The sequence below is a fragment of the Conger conger genome, chromosome 3 (genome assembly GCF_963514075.1).
Source record: "Conger conger chromosome 3, fConCon1.1, whole genome shotgun sequence".
Lineage (NCBI taxonomy): Eukaryota > Metazoa > Chordata > Actinopteri > Anguilliformes > Congridae > Conger > Conger conger.
In genome coordinates this window covers 24,612,621-24,631,832 of record NC_083762.1, presented here as the reverse complement: position 1 = coordinate 24,631,832, position 19,212 = coordinate 24,612,621, and the positions used below count along the sequence as shown (strand labels likewise).

The 19,212-nt window shown below is 42.7% G+C and overlaps 1 protein-coding gene across 5 annotated transcripts in view; it reads left to right on the top strand.

The window, feature by feature from the left end:
- The window catches only part of mid2 (midline 2), a 165,569-nt gene extending 156,665 nt beyond the window's left edge, over positions 1–8,904 (top strand). For all 5 annotated transcript variants that reach the window (XM_061234864.1, XM_061234861.1, XM_061234866.1 and 2 more), the window contains 2 exons: positions 321–528; positions 3,907–8,904. In XM_061234864.1, the coding sequence (XP_061090848.1) occupies positions 321–528; positions 3,907–4,309 (611 nt within the window). In that variant the 3' untranslated portion in view covers positions 4,310–8,904. The remainder of the gene's footprint in view (positions 1–320; positions 529–3,906) is intronic.
- Positions 8,905–19,212: the final 10,308 nt, after the last annotated feature.

Genomic DNA, 19,212 nt, shown 5'->3' with positions numbered 1-19,212 from the left:
GCAGTCAGTCTGCCAGGCAGATGAGCCCTCGGTCTAGCTTCCACACACAGGCGTGCGGCAGTCAGTCCGCCAGGCAGACGAGCCCTCGGTCTAGCTTCCACACACAGGCGTGCAGCAGTCAGTCCGCCAGGCAGACGAGCCATCAGTCGTGGCTTCGCCACAGTGGCATAGCTGCGCTAACGCGTCGCCCGTAGGAAAGAATATTTGAATTGTAAATGCATTTCCTGCCGTCCACTGTGTACACAGCAGGCAGGTGATGGCGCGGCGGTTGCGGTTTCCACTGGCTGATAAAGCTAAGCTTCCGCGTGCTCTTTATCCAGGTCAACCTTTCAAGCTGGACCCGAAGACGGCCCACAAGAAGCTGCGGCTGTCCAACGACTGCCTGACCATGGAGAAGGACGAGAGCTCTCTGAAGAAGAGCCACACGCCCGAGAGGTTCAGCGGCACCGGCTCGTACGGAGCCGCCGGGAACGTCTTCATTGATAGCGGCTGCCACTACTGGGAAGTGCTGCTGGGCGCCTCCACCTGGTGAGTCACTGGTACTGCAGGAGTTATGGCCCAAAAAAGAATAAATTGTCATAATAAATGAGGAACGTATAAAAAAAAAAAAATGTTGGTTTATTTTTACAACCATTAACACGACAAGAGACAAAACAATACCACATGGTATCTAATTGGAGACGCAGAATACTATCCGTTACTTCCATGGCAAATAGGGGCGGCCAGTAGCGTTGCGGTTAAGATATATGACTTGGTTCAATCCCCACTGTCGCCACGATAAGATCTGTACAGCTCTTGGGACCTTGAGCAAGGCCCTTGACCCTAGATTGCTCCAGGGGGGATTGTCCCCTGCTTAGTCAAATCAACTGGAAATCACTTTGGATAAAAGTTTGTAATGTTACTGTAACATGTAATGTTATTTGCATTACATAATGTAATGTAATGCAAAAGAAAAGGAGACGTAGGTGAGTCTTTCGGTGAACACCTTCCCTATTCTGAGCTCATCCTGGCAAAAAAAAAAAGGTGTTATTTAAACAAAAACAAAGATAAACAAACTGCCCTTCCACTTGCACCTACATCAGCAGAACACACACAAACATATAACGAGATCTCCTACAGTGGTGCACAGAAAAACTTCCAAGCAGAGCTCGAACCACTAATGCAGACGGCGAGCTGGAATGTGCAGGCCCTTCTGGCTTTTATTCATCTGCTGTCAGGTCGGCACAGGTGCGCCTCATCTGCAATCAGTAGATCTCCAGCTTCACCTGCGGAGCCCACACACAAGCATGCTATAAACCCATTCCACACACAAGCATACTATAAACCCATTCCACACACAGGCATGCTATAAACCCATTCCACACACAGGCATACTATAAACCCATTCCACACACAGGCATGCTATAAGCCCATTCCACACACAAGCATACTATAAACCGATTTCACACACAGGCATACTATAAACCCATTCCACACACAGGCATACTATAAACCCATTCCACACAGGCATGCACCCACTCCACACACAAGCATACAATACACCAACTCCACACACAGGCATACTATAAACTCATTCCACACACAGGCATGCACCTATTCCACACACAGGCATACTATAAACCCATTCCACTCACAAGCATACTATGAACCCATTCCACACACAGGCATGCTTTCAGCCCATTCCACACACAAGCATACTATAAACCCATTCCACGCACAGGCATGCTATAAACCCATTCCACACACAAACATGCACCCACTCCACACACAAGCATACAATACACCAACTCCACAAACAGGCATACTATAAACCCATTCCACACACAAGCATACTATAAACTGATTTCACACACAGGCATACTATAAACCCATTCCGCACACAGGCATACTATAAACCCATTCCACACACAGGCATACTATAAACCCATTCCACACAGGCATGCACCCACTCCACACACAAGCATACAATACACCAACTCCACGCACAGGCATACTATAAACTCATTCCACACACAGGCATGCACCTATTCCACACACAGGCATACTATAAACCCATTCCACATACAAGCATACTATAAACCCATTTCACACACCGGCATACACCCACTCCACACACAGTCATACACCCACTCCACACAGAAATGTAACAGCCATGTACTTGTATCGCGTAAAAAGAAACTGCAGATGTTATAAAAATAAAGGCAGAAAAAATGACAGTACTTTAGGATTTTTGGGAATCAAACCAAATGTGTTAAAGGCAGAATAACTTCCAAAGCCCATGACTGTGAGCCTCACACGTGCAGCGGGCAGCAGATGAATGAGTGGTCACAGATCCAGAAAGAAACTGTCAGCTGATGAAATTACATTTTTGATCATTAGGAGTAGTGATATTAATAACAGCAGCATTACTAAAAAAAAAAGCAGGAAGAGGAGGAAATTAATGCCATCCATCCTAAGTAATAAGAATTCACCACATGCATCCCCATTTTAACAGTCCTGTCGGTTTTGCTTGAAAACATATTAACAGCAAACAGCTCTTCAGTTGGCTGTTTACCAGACCTGGGTTTAAATGGTTTTTTTTGGGAATCAAATACTTTTCTGTGCTCTATTGATCTTGCCTGGTGCATTTGAGCCTGCAAGGAGTAGCTGATGGGTGTGGTTTATACTTTTGGGATCATTCCATTTTGTCTAAAACACCAGGCAAGCTTAGTCAAGTGCTGAAAAGTATTTTAATCCAAAATAAATACTATTTGAGCCCAGGTCTGCTGTTTGCCAACCCATTCCCAACCCAGACTTGTGTGAGCATGGATTATAGCACCTTTACTCACCTTTGCCTTTCTGTGGGTTTTCTATAGGGCGCCTCAGTCCATAACGGGTTAAATGAATTAGGACTGTTGTGGGCGCAAAGCAGCTACCTTCGGTGTGCACAGTGGATGGAAATCGATTGGTGTGACTGTGTATAGTAATGATGATGCTGGAGTTCACTGGATTATCATTTCCCTTTTTCCTTCTCTCTCTCTCGCACATTTTAGCTTCTTCCATCTTTATCATATGCTGTCTTTCACTATCTGGAGTGGCCTATTTTCCTTTATTTATCCATCCACACTTTTGCTCTGTACGATGATATTTTTTAGAGGTACTATTGGTGGAATACTAGATGCACTGTATGTAAACTCGGTTTGACTTCATTTGATATTACTGAATATTGCCTGTACAAATGCCAGTGGGATCCTAGATGCTGGGTAGTGGGTCTGGTTTTAAATGTTGTCAAAATGAACAGTGGCAATGGAGTGGAGATTCATTTTCTCAATGCATTTCCAAGTCTGAAGATCTGAGGTCTTTTTTATTGCTTGTAATGACACAAACGTTTCCAGTTCAATACTTTGATGTCAGCAATCTTAAATTTATAAGCATTGCTACAGCTATTCTTAGAAAGAAGAAAGCGGTGAGCGCGTACTGTTTTCAGTTTGACCGTGATGACATTATAATCCGAAACAAGATGCTAAAGGTTGCCGAAAACTGAAAAGTACTCACGAAAGCCTGCCATATTTAATAAATCCTCTTCTTTCTCATTACTGTCAGCTGACAGGACCTGGTTGTTTGTTGTCTTTTTGATGTTGAAGATTATTTCAGTTGAAATTGAGTCGGTAAAAAGAACCTCTTCGAACCCAAACCTGCGTTTTGTGCGGAGGAACCCAGTGCCCTGCAGTGTGGCTTTGCCGCCCTTCCCCTACAACACCTATAATACTAATTGGTCGGTATAGTAGCTACAAATAACAAATGTTTTCACTATATACCATGGAGGAAAGTGTACAATATATACCCAGTACTTATTGTTGCACTTTAGTTCTGTAGTGTGACTGCAGTGTAGCTTTGCCCACCTCTTACTCGGGCTGTTCTTCCCAGGTATGCGGTCGGTGTGGCCTACAAGTCGGCCCCCAAGAACGAGTGGAGCGGCAAGAACTCATCCTCCTGGGTGTTCTCGCGCTGCAACAACAACTTCATGGTGCGGCACAACGGCAAGGAGATGCTGGTGGAAGCCAGCCCCCAGCTGCGGCGTCTGGGCGTGCTGCTAGACTACGACAACAACAGCCTGTCCTTCTACGACGCCATGAACTCGCAGCACCTGCACACCTTCGAGATCTCCTTCCTGCTGCCCGTGGCGCCCACCTTCATGATCTGGAACAAGTCGGTGATGATCCTCTCGGGGCTGCCCGTGCCGGACTTCGTGGACTGCCTGGAGCAGCAGGAGGGGCTGTGCCGGCAGCAGGAGTCGCCCTACGTTTCGGGCATGAAGGGCTGTCACTGAGAACGCCCCGCCCGAACGCCCCTGTCCCTGTTCCCCGCGCCTCGTCCCTGTCCCTGTTCCCCGCGTGTGTCCCCCGCCGGTCCTCACGCCCGGTGTGTCGCTACGTCTCGTTTTCTCTCCTCTATCTCTTTATTTGGTCCCTCTCTTCGCTGCAAAAATCATCTGTCTTAACAAGTGTTTTGGTCTTGTAATGAGCCTTAAAATCATATTTTTTCTCTCTCAAGAAGAAAATATTAGCTTGTCTTAAGTTACCGCTTCCTCGGCAAGTGAAATTGTCTTACCCCATTGGCAAATCTTGAAATGAATCAAATTATTGACTCACCTCATTGGCAATATTTTTGCCTTATTTAGCAAAAAAGTCATATAAATTTGATTTTAAGTCTAGATATGAGGCTAAAATGCTTGTTGACACGGACTTATTTTTTCTTTTTGGCAGAGTTTCCTCCCTCGCTCATGCTCATGGTTTCATTGTGTTTCCGTAGCGCAGATTACAGCCGTTTTACTTGCATCATGTGACTACTAGTCTTGTATAATAAGAAATTCTAATGATAATGGTTAAAAAAAAATACAAATTGTAAATTATTTATGAATAATAAGTTGGTTTGCTTCTTCGTCTATTTTAATATATTCATAATGCACTTTTAAGATTTATTTCCCAAACATGTAAAAAATTAAATTGGGAAAGGGTTGTATTTCTTTGTAGTTTGGTAGTACATAGAGGCTTTATCTCACATGTAAAAGGGATATAAATTTGGTGTTGCTGCCATTTTTATTAGTGTACATGTTATTTACAGACCCAACTGAAAATCCTCAGTGTGAAGCATTTTATTTGGATTTGATTTAGACTTTATGGCATGATTCGGTGTTCATCTATTATTTCCCTGCGCACATGTTTTCTGTGTGCGTGTGCGTGTGTGTGTGTGTGTGTGTGTGTGTGTGCGTGCGCGCGCATGTGTGTCTGCTTGTGTGCGCATGTGTTTGTGTGTGTGTTTGTGTGCCAAACCATTTTAAATATTTTACAGGTTCTTTATTCTTTTAAGTGCTCGGTGTGTTTATATAATCAGAAATCCACATGTCCTGGCTCCTCAGTGAGACCTTAGTCATGGGGGACAGCTTTTCCCCAGCACCGATGATGTATATTACTGATTTGGAATGTGAGGTGGAGCTCTCTCTGGTGAATGTTGCTAACATTGCTAACGGCAACGGTTTTCCATTGAAGATTTCATTGAAATCACCTCTATTTCTGGGCTGTAATGGAATAATTTATAAATGGCCACGGAGGAGGCTTATCCATGACTTCTCCATGTCCCACCTCAACGAAGACCTGTCATTTTGTAATCTCTTGACTCGCATATGAAGTACTACTCTACACGAGTAGCCATTATAGGTCCACCAGCCCCTTCTTATTTTTGAGCCGTCTCGTTTTTGACTGGCCTGCACAAAAACGGCGACTGAGCGGTTGCGTGGGGTGCCTTGCGCCTCATTATCCCCCTTTCTTTTTGAACCTCGAAAAATGTTTGAAAACGGAAAATGTCACGTCACCCAGTCTTTGTTAATTGGTTGCAGTTTTATGAAAGTGTGGTTTGGAAATCATTTTCTCCATGATATTCAGGGCTACAGCGGGGGTAAAATTGAGACAATCAGTTTTATTAAGCGCATCGCGCATCGGAAAATCACGTGGCGCACAGAGATAAGCAGTTGACACTTATCATTTCTGCAGTAGGAAATCGCATGCAATCTTAGCCACATTATCATAAAAAGGAAATATTGCTTGCCTGTGTTTGAACACTGTTTCAGTCATTTCAGAGCATCGGGAATCTACGTTTACGGCTGATTCCACTGTTCCACATGACTGTTCCGCACATGTCAGTGGGTTAAGGATTCACGCGGTGCACAAACTCGTGTTGTTCCGTTTTTATCTTTTCATTTTCCCTGGAAGAGCACAGCGTGCTTGCAGGCACTCGCCCAGTGGATTACAAAGCAGATGTTGCTAACCAGTAGTTTGGACTTTGACTTGAAAGCAGCGTGTAAAGTGATATCAGTTTACAGGAAATTACTGCGACTGTTAATGGGACACAAACGAGCAAGACTTTATGCCTCCACTGTGGAGCCCTATAGGGTTTTCATTACTGTCACGATCAATCTAAAAAGGCACAGCTCACATGACTATATTAGCATTGAGCCCCATATATAAGGAACAGAACACACAATTGGCGTCCATTTCCATGAATGTTGTTTATTTAGTCTGTTGATAATTGTAACAGTTAGGTTTCTGTCAATTCAGCTTATTATGGTGATATATTGGAAACCAAACCCCTTCTCTCACTACTGAATACATGGCTAAACTGACAGGTACCATTCACTTTATGTACAGTAAAAATACGTCTGAGTCGCTGCATGACAATATCAGGTCCAAGAAGACTGTATATTTCTGGGATTTTTTCTGCATCAACATATTCTTTGTATGTCTGGTTCTAATACATAGTACAGTCACAACATCTGTATTTTTGCATATCAGAATTATACTTTTTCTGCTTTATACTGATAAAGGAGCCAGCCAGCAAACTGGGGTAAACAGTCATAGATAAAATGGACATTCTGAGTGTGTGTTTGGTTTGTTGAAACCTCCAAACGGATAGATTGGCTGTTGAAATCGATGCCCTCCTCTCTCCCATCTCTATGAAGGAGTTCAAACCGCTGTGTGTCCAGCTGTGCTTGTGCTTCTGTAGCTTTGTGAATTTAGCCATGTGAGAATGTAAGTCAGGACGTGTGGGGGTAAAATACAGTATATTCTACAAAATTGTATAATATATAAACTAATGTTATTTATGTGAACTTGAGTCAACCTCTGATCCCAAAAGTAACTTGAATGATTATATTTTTATTTGATTACTGCTACAGTAGGGTTTCTGGCAGTCTGTTGGTTTGGGCCAGAGAGTGGAGACGCTTTTGAGAGTTGGTTGTGAGCCTGGCTTTTGACACAACCCTGGCTTTCCGGCATCCGGCGCCACAGCCACAGTTTAGTGCAAAGTGTAGACACGTCCGTCAGTCCCTGCATATTTTATCAGGGCTGGCATCAGACTCGGATCTACAGTAGATGTATCAGGGCTGTCACTTGCTTATTACGTCCAAGTGCAAAGCAGGTAATTGCTCGGTGTGCATAAGTAGGAGAAAAACGCGGTCTTGCGCGGCTGGTGCCTCCAAATGGGTTTTCATCCTGAATTCTGGATGCGCAGTGTGTTATCCAAGCTCCATTCGGCAAATTCTGCCGACTACCGGGTCTTTCTGCTGAGTCTTCACAAGAGCCGCAAGGAATCCAAAAGCTTTCCAAACATCACTTCTCAGACGTTCAGTAGAGATAATCTCCTCAATCACAGTTGGTTTTGGTCGGAGTTTTCAGCCATGATGCTGCAGCTTTAGTGTCGGTTAGCTGTTTTGTAAGCAGATCGCTACTGCAGAGGAAGACATTCATCACAGCAGCAAGATTACGCCGGAAAGGCGAGGACGTGTTCGGCAGACGAGAACGTTTTAAAGCGCACATATTAAACTACGCCAACGTTTGTTTATAGGCCTACTTTGGAACGCTAATTTTCCGTTTGAATGGAACAATTTTGTAATTCAAATTATGTTTGAAAACTGAAATTCATGCAGCCCTAGAATAAATACGTTTTTTATTTATGTTTTATTTTTTATTTTTTGTTGCAAAATGCACTGTTTCTAATACTGCACAAGATGCATGGTAATTTGAATTTGGGTTTAGCCTTGGGTTTCGGTGAGAGGGAGTAGGGCGGAAGCGACTGTTAAAAGTTTTACCATTCCACAGTAATGTTCTCGGAACGAATTTGGCAGAAACAGCATGCTGACACTGTTTCACTTTTCTGAATCTCTAAATCTCTACAGCTTTCCCTCTCCCACCTATGCCATTTAATGAGTCAAACTAGAGATGTTCACTTTACTGCTGCCCCCGAAGTCCAATTACAGTGCGGGGTATAATTATGTAATTCTGCAATGGGCTCATCTCAGGCTCCACACGAGGGTATGGAAGCTCAAGTCGTGAATATGAGCTGAGCTCTTCTCTATAGCTACAGCTTATCAACACTTGTGATTTTTTTTTCTTTTTCCTGTAAACGAAACGATTTTGTGCAATTTCCTCCTCTTGCATCAGAATACTGTCGCGTCTTTAAATTGTCCAATTGTACGGTCAATTTTAAAAGAAACAGTGCACAGCTAACACAGTGTCAACATGGACATGTGTCCCCAGTGTAATTTAACAGTTCGTTAAGTCTATATTTTTTGGGATGGGGACTAATAGCCTTCTTTCTGTTTTGCTTGATGTTTTAACATTGTGCGTCTCCACAGGGCACCACATTTGCAGTATGTAATTTGAGTTGGAGGAAGGGGGAATTATGCTATATTTAAAGAGATATGATATACATGAAAACAATATGACAAAAAAGTTCTGAAATGTAAAAAAGGACCTTATGACATGTTGTAAGATGCATTTTGAATTCTCATGAAGTTGTATAACATTGTATATAAATCTGCAGAGGTCTTCAATATTTACCACAGAATGCTAAATAAAGCATTGACCAGGACTTCACTGTGTGCTTGAGTCAATATTGTTTTTTCAGTTTTGTTTTGTTTTTACAGTAAATTGTTTTGCCTGCATTGGAAAGGGTGAAAAACAGGAAAGACGACAACAAGGACCGGAAAACACAATAACTGGTTTGTCGGTATAAGGAGTGGATTGAATAATAATATGATAGCTCTTCCGGAAGACCAGTTCTGTCTTGATGGATTCCAACCCACCGTTGCTCGATGGTCTGGATTCAGACTGAACTATAGGTAGCTTTCTCATTTTTTTATGAAAAGATATGCAAGTTACAATAGATTATTAGCTACAACTGTCTCTCTGTATTGTTCTTCAAGGTACGAATTTGGCAAAGGACCGAAGAAGGTGTTGACGTGTGTTTTCACCATTCGGTTGATTAAACATGATTCAATATATATTAATACAGACACCATTATGTCATCATTAGGACAATGAAACACTGTTAGATGGATATAAATGCAGACAATGTGTAAACCCTTGTTCCTGGTGGTCCAACCATTTAGAAAGAGGGAGGTTTACCTCAGCCTTGACAGTGCTATACTCCGAAGCTCTCCAAATGAAACGGTACCTCATTTTAAGCACCATGTTGTATCTTTGTGGTGCATAAATACACTCAGAGGCGTCTATTCCTCGGCTCTCTCAAGTGTGTGATTTACTTCATCCAGCAGAGAAGACAGCAGCTGAACATAAAATAGTGCTGCTCAACATTAAAAAGTTGGGCACACTGAACACTGAAAAAGTTAGTTACAGTGTCTGCTGGGAGAATTCCGTTTCTGTCCTGTACTATAAATCGCCATGTTCTGAGCAATATATGACTGTCACCAATATTACAGGCTTGAGGTAACTTAGAGGAAGACACCGCACGGGGCAAAAGTACATTCACTACACAGTATGGATTTCACAGTTTCTGACATAAATATTTTATGAACTAATGGGCCATATTACATAGTGTATATCCAGAGCGTCCTTGTACAAACTAGTGGCCGTATCGCAACATCACTGGTTTTAATACAAATGAAAGCAGTTTATCTGTCGGAATTAGACATTATGAGACAGTAATTGTTTTATCTTAAATAATTGAATTTGTAGACACCCGATTTTTTTTATTTTTATCAAAGGATAGCTTTGTCCAGCCTGTGGAGATTTGTTCTATCTGTGATAATGGGATGTCATCACGTGTGGGACCGATTGCCCACCAGCTAGATGTAGTGTTCGTTTACAGCTTTGTTATATCACCCGGCAAGCAGTCGGAAAGGCCCATAATTACATTTCTAATTGCAGCAGTAATTAGAGGCTCCGCAGCCGCTCGTTAAATCATTTGTCACCCCAGCTGCAAATGTGATGTACAACAACAAATTAATTAGATTTGCAGGGAACTGCGCTCACGGAGGAAGCCGAACCTGTTGGCAGAGCATGACTAATGTATGTCATAAAGTTCCTTCGATGGTTCGGCGTCATCTCACTCGCTCGCATTCTCCGTTTTCGCACATCGTGCAAACCGAATCCAAAGGTTCACAAAACAGTTAATAATCTGTATTGCTGTCCTAAAGTGCTTTGGCTTCAAGAGTTATTGTGAAGCTTTCATTTTTATTATATTCCTACTGTACGTCTCTGATTAATAACACTTCCGTGTCAAGTAATTGCCTTACAAGAGTTATTGAGAGGGGAATTATTGATTTTGGGTCGTACATTTTTCGCAAATGATTGCATTAGCTTTTTTTACATTGTAGTTTTGATTTCTTACTTAATCAGTGATTTTGAACAAGCAAAAAATCAAAGGTTGCCTATGGACGTTGAGTCTCAGCCTTGCTTCAGCCCTAAAGAATATTTATACTGTATGTTCTCATTAAAATTACTGTCAAAACATATGATGTGATTTTAATGAACTGAAATCCCTTACCAATGTTGGTTGAGGGGAAAATGAGCTTGTTATCTCCCTAATATCACCTTACAGGCTTACTTTATTGTGCTTGATGCAAGGAAAGAGCACTGCTTTACAAATAAATAAATTAAAAATGTTTTAACAGAGGAGGCATACAGTTAAAGTAAGTAATTATGCGAATGTGCACCACTGAACAAGAAAACAAGCCCTCCTGTTTTGAAAAAAAGACAGTGGTGTGTATTCAGTGTATACTATTATGTGTGCTTTGTCCGAGGCCTGTCCTTTCAGGGGTAAAAGCTGCTGGAATTAATGTGTGGAAAAAGCAAATTACACTTCAGCTCGACACATTCTTTCCATCACTGCAACAGCTGGGCCACCCCAATGACATCGAGTTACTATTCAAATTTCACGGCTCTTAATCACAGAATTATATTATTTCTGTTCCTTTTTTTATAAAAAAGATAACTCATCTGGTTTTCATTTAGCCTTCCACTAAAGTTATTGTTCCTCTCTCCTGGGTCGCTAGATTCACACCTGTCCCTGAACGAAAAATATGATGATCCGCAAATAACGTCCGCCCGATCCGTCATTCCGGGAGGAGATGAGGATTATTAACAGGGGGGTTCCTGGAACAGTGGGAGGGCCGGGAGAGTACTTTACCGTCCGTAAGTGAAAGGAATTAGGACCAGGCGGGGGCCTGCTGCCCAGCCCCCACAGGCTGAGGGGAAATGAAAACGCACAGTCCTGGGAAATGAGGATCTAAACTGGCAGTAGATCATTTTCCCATTGGGCTTCCATGGAGATTAATCTCAGCTGGGGAAATCAATCATGCTGGCCACCAGCCTCAGCAGGAGCCCCGGGTCCTCCTGGCCCCGCTCGACAGAGAGGGATGGGGCCCTATTTTAGAAAGACCCCGGTAGAGCCTCCCCTGGTCGCTGCGGCTCATTAAAACGCACGTGACGTTTGTGGCCACGCGTGAGTAAACGTGTAGATATCAGTCAGCCAGAGGGCCTGTCTCTCTCTCTCTCTCTCTCTCTCTCTGTTCCAGGGGTTTGTTTATTAGGTCGTATATATCAGGGTTGCCATGATACAGAATAAAAAAAACCCATATGCTTCTCTAGCTCTGGCACTTCAGAGGCTCGAATGCTGCTGATATATGTTTCTGTTTCCACTGCTTACTGCCGTTTGTTTTATTTTGGTCCATGCCCATTGTACCCGTGCGTTAAAAGCATCCGTTCCTCTCTTCATAACTCAGGCATGATGTCGTTCCTGATCACACCTACCCCTCACCCCCACCCCCACCCACCCTAGCAATGCGGGGTCTTAAATAAGCCTGGACTGTGTTCCACCTCCACGCATAAATTACACAGTCATCAGTTAATACGAGCAGGCAGGTCCTTGGGCTCAGCAGGTTTTCCGGAGATCAGTCTTGCTTCTGGAATGACGGTCTGCCAGCACCTCTGCTCTTCACATCACTTCCCTCTTAAGCCTTTTAATGCTTTCCGCGTTCTGCTCAGACACGTCCGTGGACATTTCCTGCCTCCTGATATCGCAGGTTGGGAGACGCCATGTCCTTTCGCCTGCAGGAGTCCACAGGCCAGGTGTGCCTCACGCATAGGGGGGCGGGTGGCTGGGAGGTCACCAGGGAAACAGAGGTGCCTTGGAGTTAAGGAGTGCTTTCGGTTCACGCGCACAGCCCAGCGTGGCCTTCAGTGCATTGAGCCAAAGCAGAGACACTCTGACTAATGGCCTGTCTCGTTCTGTGCCTCATCTTGATTGCTGAACCTTAAAGAGTTTAAATGAAGTCAGACGCTGGGGAATAATTATGAGCGGTAGCAATGGGATCGGTTCCTTTTCTAATCACGGTGTGCGAAATCACAATAGCGGCCAATCGTTCAGAGGTTTGTAGGCCTGCTCGTGACTATTCAAGTTTAGCGGTCATTGTTAGCGGAGTGCATGGACTGGTGATTAACGGTGCCTGAGTAGAGTTTGGGAACCCACAGCTGTGAGCTGGAAGCTGATGTATTTCACCGCTGAGAGCAATCACCAGGGCGGGGCCCAACTAATTCCTGATGCGCTGGTCTATCTCCACACCCCTGTCTCTGAGACTGCAGAACCGTGAAGGACATGGTCTGTTGGAGGTGGACAGCTTGATCATAAGGTCTGAAGTTCAATCTAATACAAGTCGTCAAAGCCTGCACAATGAGCGATTAGCTGAGTAGAGAACTTTTGTGGAGGTCACAATGAATACCTTGCCTGCCAATTCAGCTCCATTTACACGCAAATTCCTGGAGCTAAATGTCTAGAACATTCTGTGGATGTTGTTTTACTGGTTAAACTTAGCTATTCATCTCATGTCTAGGAAGTGGCTATAAATTGTTGAGGGGTGAACACTTAGTACTTTTTCCTTTCAAGCTTGTATTTATGTTTTCACGAATGATATACTGTACCCCATATTACTCATTCTTAGTTAGTTGCAATATAACTATCTTTTCACGCATGGCTGGAGCCGGTTCTCTGTATCTGAGCTGTTATGATATGGAGTCATTGCTGTGTTGCTGTGCATAAAATTGGATAAAACATAGTGAAATATTGGTATATATCCACACAGCTATAAAACTAGACATACTGCAGGAGGAAAAAACTGTTAGGAAATGAAAACTTTCTGGATTAGCAAGGAGCTGACAGATTAAAGCCTGAGTCTTTAAGCAAAACTGTCCAGAAAAGCAGCTCCTCAAAGCCACCCAGAGACTGTGATGCTAGCAAGGCTGACAGAGAACCAACGCAACATTATTGCTGTGTGAAAGCTCCAATACCATTCTAACCTCCCTGTCTTTCACGGAGAAAAAATGTTGAGGGGATTACTTACATTAGAACTAAGGAGGCAAAAATACCTTGAATGTGGCAAGTAGGCAATTGATTATTGTCGTCTAACCCCTGCAGAACAAGGCATGGACATTGGTCATTGAGACCACTTCTGAAGAAACAATTAGGATTCTTTAAGTCAGAACTGTGCTTAATTTACCTCAAATTTGTTCACCTCTGAAAAGCTGGCCTAAGAGTAAACAAATATGTGAGTGGAGCTGTGCATTATAACACAGAAATTAATAAAGCATTGATATTTAATTATGTGAAAACAAAGATCAAAAACAAATTTGTACACCCAAAAAATGTTAGCTAATGAGTTTTTGATTTCCTGAATTTCCCCAAATCCTTGACTGACTTCAATTCATTGTTTAGTTAAGAAACAAATACAACTTAATTAGAAGCATAATTAGCATGAGCACAAAAAGTGTTGACACTTAATTATTGAACAAAGGAAGGGAGAGGAGAAGGTTTCCTGTGGAAGTGCCTTCATGTTGAGAATGAGGACGATGATGATGAAAAAATATCCCAACTGCCTCCATTTTGTGTCCCTGCTCCTTTTCAGCTGTAAAAAAAACAATTCCCCAGGAACCACCCAAACCTGGGGTTTCTCAGAACTGAATGTCACTGAGGGATAATCTTCTGTGCTGGCTGGGAGCCCTTTTTTAAAGCGCTTGCTTTGTTTCTCCTGTTTTTCCTCTCCCCTGGGGTGCACAACATTTAGAGGGCAAAGCAATCTTGATTACTTCCCATTTAGAGCACTTTATTTATACAGCCTGGCTGTGTTGTACAAGGGAAATCCTGGGCACTGTTCATTTGTGAACTGTGCGACTAATGTAGAGACTCAGTGGTCAATGGCTCAGTTGCATGCAAGGGTGTGAGGGTCCTTACAAGCAGGTTTCAGTCCTCGGGAAGAAGCTGGAACAAACACTGTATACTAGGGGGCGACATTAGCTCATCTGGCAGTCGGAGTTTTGCCAGTTAGATCCCACCCTGAGTGTGTCGAAGTGTCCCTGAGCAAGACACCTAACCCCCATATGCTCCTGACAAGCTGGTTGGTGCCTTGCATTGCAGCCAATCACCATTGGTGTGTGAGTGTGAGTATGAATGGGTGCATGAGAAGCATCAATTGTACAGCGCTTTGGATAAAGGCCCAATATAAATGCCACCCAGCATTGCTTCAGTGAATCTCCAGCTGCCTTAGTGAACAGTATTAAACCCTACCTCCACAAACTCTCAAGACAGGGTTTTTCTTATAGTCAATAAATTATGCTACATAAAAGATGTGAAATACTGTCTGTAGTGCATTTTGCAGTGCACTAGTCAGCTTGGCTTATCAGGCATCCATGAAATTTGGTCCTATGGTTACGGGTTCAACAGCACTGCCCTGAAGTTGACCCTAAAACCTGGTTAAAAGCCTTAGCACGGAAACCTCCACAGTGACACAGTGCTCTGGCTTTGGTTTCAGTATTGCTTTTCAGCTTGGCTTTCAGCCTTAACACTTTTCAGGACACAACTGACTGTCACCCAGGCAAGCTGACACTTGAGAAGCAATTACTCCTGCCAGCATAATGTCAAAGTTGCCTTATACTTAGTCAGAGCTTGGGCTGAGAAGAATCAAATGCAGTTGTATAATACTGAATTATTGATGAACTGAAGGTGCTGTTTGGAAGGAAGGTAGTAATGCTAGTACACTATCGGAAGTGGCTATCACATGAACATAGACAACTGCACACACAGTTACAGGTACACACACATGCACACACACATACAGTACGCACACATACAAATACATGCATACTCATACGCATGTATACAAACACACTCACATACACAAAACCAGGCACACACATACATGCATACATATATTTTTAGTGCAAATACATACATGGGCACACATACATACACATAGATTTTCTTTCCCAGACAATGCTGATACAGCAGGGCAGAATGCAGAAGTTTCCGCACTTCTTGGGCTTCAAGGCAAAGCCTCGTCAAGTCAACAACTGTGGCTACCTTTGAAGTACTAGCTATAGAGCGGAACTATATTTATATTAATGAACTTAATATTTTGGGGTGTTTTGGGGTGAGGGAAAAGTAGGCTGCGTTAACTCCCAGAATCCCTCAGTGTAGTTGTCTGTTTGTAGTGCATCACAGATATCATGCTGAGATATACAGCTCTATAAGGCAACTGTATTTTTGCCACTGATGGATCTTGAGTTCTGCTCCTGCCTACATGATTGGAGATAGAGTGTCATACACAGTAAAATGTTTAGTGTGATAGAATTCATTTGATCCCTTTTGGACTCTGTAAGAGTTAAATGAATGCTTAAATTCTACTGTGCATACGTTTAGTGTGTGCTGGAGGATACAGCAATTGTTTAAAGGTACAATAGGTAATTTCAGACTTATAATGGTCAAGAGCGGAATTGCAGCAACAGACAACCTCAAATCACAACATTGTTTATGCTTCCCTCTATGAATATAACATAATATAAATCATTATTATGCAGTTCAGTGTTCTTGTGCGCTGTTTTGGAAAGCTGACAGTGACAAATGCAACAGAGCCTGCCATGCAACAGAGCCTTTTCTGTTCTAGTAAGAAAGTGTTCACCGAACAGGTGACTTTATGGGATCTTGACTTTGGTGTGCTACACAACACCATTTATAGTTTTCACTTTAGCTAACCTACAATATTGTGAGCAAGCAAGTGATTTGGCTGCGTAACTAGCTAGCTATATAACTAAGATATGATAGTCTGCTACAAACGATGCAACTGCAACTTACAGTTTGAAAGAAATAAAGGTTTATGGATGATTGAACAGGTAAAGAGACAAAAGGAACGTGTAGCTGCCCAAATTGCACTCCAGACAAGTGATCACTAAAACTCTGTATATTATTGCTTATCTAGTTAGAAAAGGGGCGGCACGGATGGTGCAGTGGGTAGCACTGCCGCCTCACAGCAAGGAGGTCCTGGGTTCGAATCCCCGTTGGCCGGGGCCTCTCTGTGCGGAGTTTGCATGTTCTCCCCGTGTCTGCGTGGGTTTCCTCCGGGTATTCCGGTTTCCTCCCACAGTCCAAAGACTATGCACGTTAGGCTGATTGGAGAGTCTAAATTGTCCGTAGGTATGAGTGTATGAGTGTGTGAGTGAATGGTGTGAGTGAATGGTGTGTGTGCCCTGTGATAGACTGGCGACCTGTCCAGGGTGTATTCCTGCCTTTCGCCCAATGTATGCTGGGATAGGCTCCAGCCCCCCTGCCACCCTGATCAGGATAAGCGGGTTCAGATAATGGATGGATGGATGGATAGTTAGAAAAGAATACCAGTTTGCAAATTAGCGATTACTAGTTAGCTTCCCGAATGTAGAAATATCTACCTGAAGCACAACGCTTGTGCAATCGCTACTATGTTCGTATTGCCTATATTTTATCGTAAGTCGATATTTGTAAATTCCTCAAGCTAGCTATAGTTAATTTGCTTGTTGCTACCGATAACAAACTGGTATATGATACTAGATATGTAGTCCTCGCAATAGTACACAGAGTTTCAGTGATTGCTTGTCTGGAGTGCAATTTGGCCAGCACACAAACAAACACAATCAGGATAAGCCCCCAGAATGCCATTGGCTGTGGCAGTTGGAGCCATTTTTCAACCAATGAGCTTTAATTGCTGTACATCTGTACAATGTTTTGATACATTCAACGGCCCGACAAATGTACACTTTGAAACCCAAATTTAAGGACTATAAACACAGGCGGGGGGTGAGTCAACATGTCAGTGAGCCTTTTTCAATGATAGGAAGAGTTTTACAATGGTCTTTTAACAATGTTTTATCACAAAAATTGTTACACTCAGAATATATACAAAGTTCTACCTCTAGTCATGGTACCATGTGAACAACCTGTAGGTTGTCCATTAACACCATTATTTTTATGGATGACCAATGATGTCTGGTTAAATGACATAACAATTTAAAATACCCATCTAATTTAAAGCGAGAGTACCTCAAAATGTATTGTTAAAAACTCCCTTGATCGACCTCCAGGGCCACAGGAAAAGGGCAAACAAAGGAAAGGAAAAGAGAAGGAAAGGAAATATTTTTCTGACTTTAGAAAGCGGGATAGGACAACCTGCAGGCTATTCCTTAAGTAGAGAAAAGTTATCATTCAGATCATATAAATCTTCCACGGTAAAATGCTATTCCTTACAAACCTTATGAATATCATGTAATTTGAAAGAAATGTCTAGCTTATTGCCACTCACAAAGTAATTTGTGGTAGATGTAAAAATTGTATAAAGCGATTAGTCAGTTCAGTCATTCTGAGCAAGCGGACAGCTAATCACATCGCTGCAATTGACTGGGATGTCCGGCTCAACAACTTCAGTTCTCATTGCGTAATTCTTTCACTTTTTTATTTGATCTTATTTTTTAAATCTAAATCCTTTATAAATCCAGATGCCGTGAACATTACTAACTTACAGCCGACAGGGTCAGAAAACAGCAAATTGTTGCTGTCAGCAACATCATATTTTCTCTGTAATATCCATATCTGTCCAATATGAATTAGATAATAATAATTTAACTTAATACGATCACATTGATAAAGGGGGGGGGGGGGGGGGGGGTATACAGTTCTGATGACAGGCATTCATTGATATTTTGCCCCCTTAACCCATCCTGATCAAGGGGGAAAAATGCCTGATCTGACTTTTTTATTGAGCACAGTGTAGACTTTTCATTGGTGAGTGTGTATACAAAGCTTTGAGCTTCCCTGAATTAGAGTGCACACTCATTTCTGTGTGAAGCTCCTGAAATTAAGATGGCTGGCTACACCTAGCAGAGGAGCACAGGGAGGCAAATAGAAGTTGAGTCCTGCTTAATCATACACTTGAGGGAACAGAACACTGACCTCTAATATTGCCTGACCTGGTGTATCCCACTGATGTATGTTCCTTTCAGAGAGCTGAAGACGAATGTACCGAAACAAAACCTGCTTTGTTAACTCCCTGGTAAACTCAGTTCTGTTCAATGTTGCGCTGCTATCTGAAGGTAATTTGTCGGAGACTTAAAGTATGGAATAGTTTGCTAGATCTCCTTGTTGAAGCAGAGGGTTCGTTCCAATTGCTTATTTAAATTAAATGATCGATTATTTAGCAGAAGCTTTTATCCAAAGCGAGCTACAGTTGATTAGACTAAGCAGGGGACAATCCCCCCTGGAGCAATGCAGGGTTAAGGGCCTTGCTCAAGGGCCCAACAGCTGTGCAGATCTTATTGTGACCACACTGGGGCTTGAACCACCAACCTTCCAGGTCCCTTCCCTTTTCCACCCAACAGAGGACACAAGAAAGAGATGCACAGATGAGATACGAGGATGGAGGAATCCAGGCAACATGTATTAGGCAAATGGAATGTCCTAGCTTAGTGATGCATCAGCTTGAACCAACGTCAATTACAGACGGACATGGCAGATGTGGAGCATTTATATGTCACTCATTTCTCAAATGCCGTTCTTGTATATCCTTGCTAAAATTTCCTCTGGGAG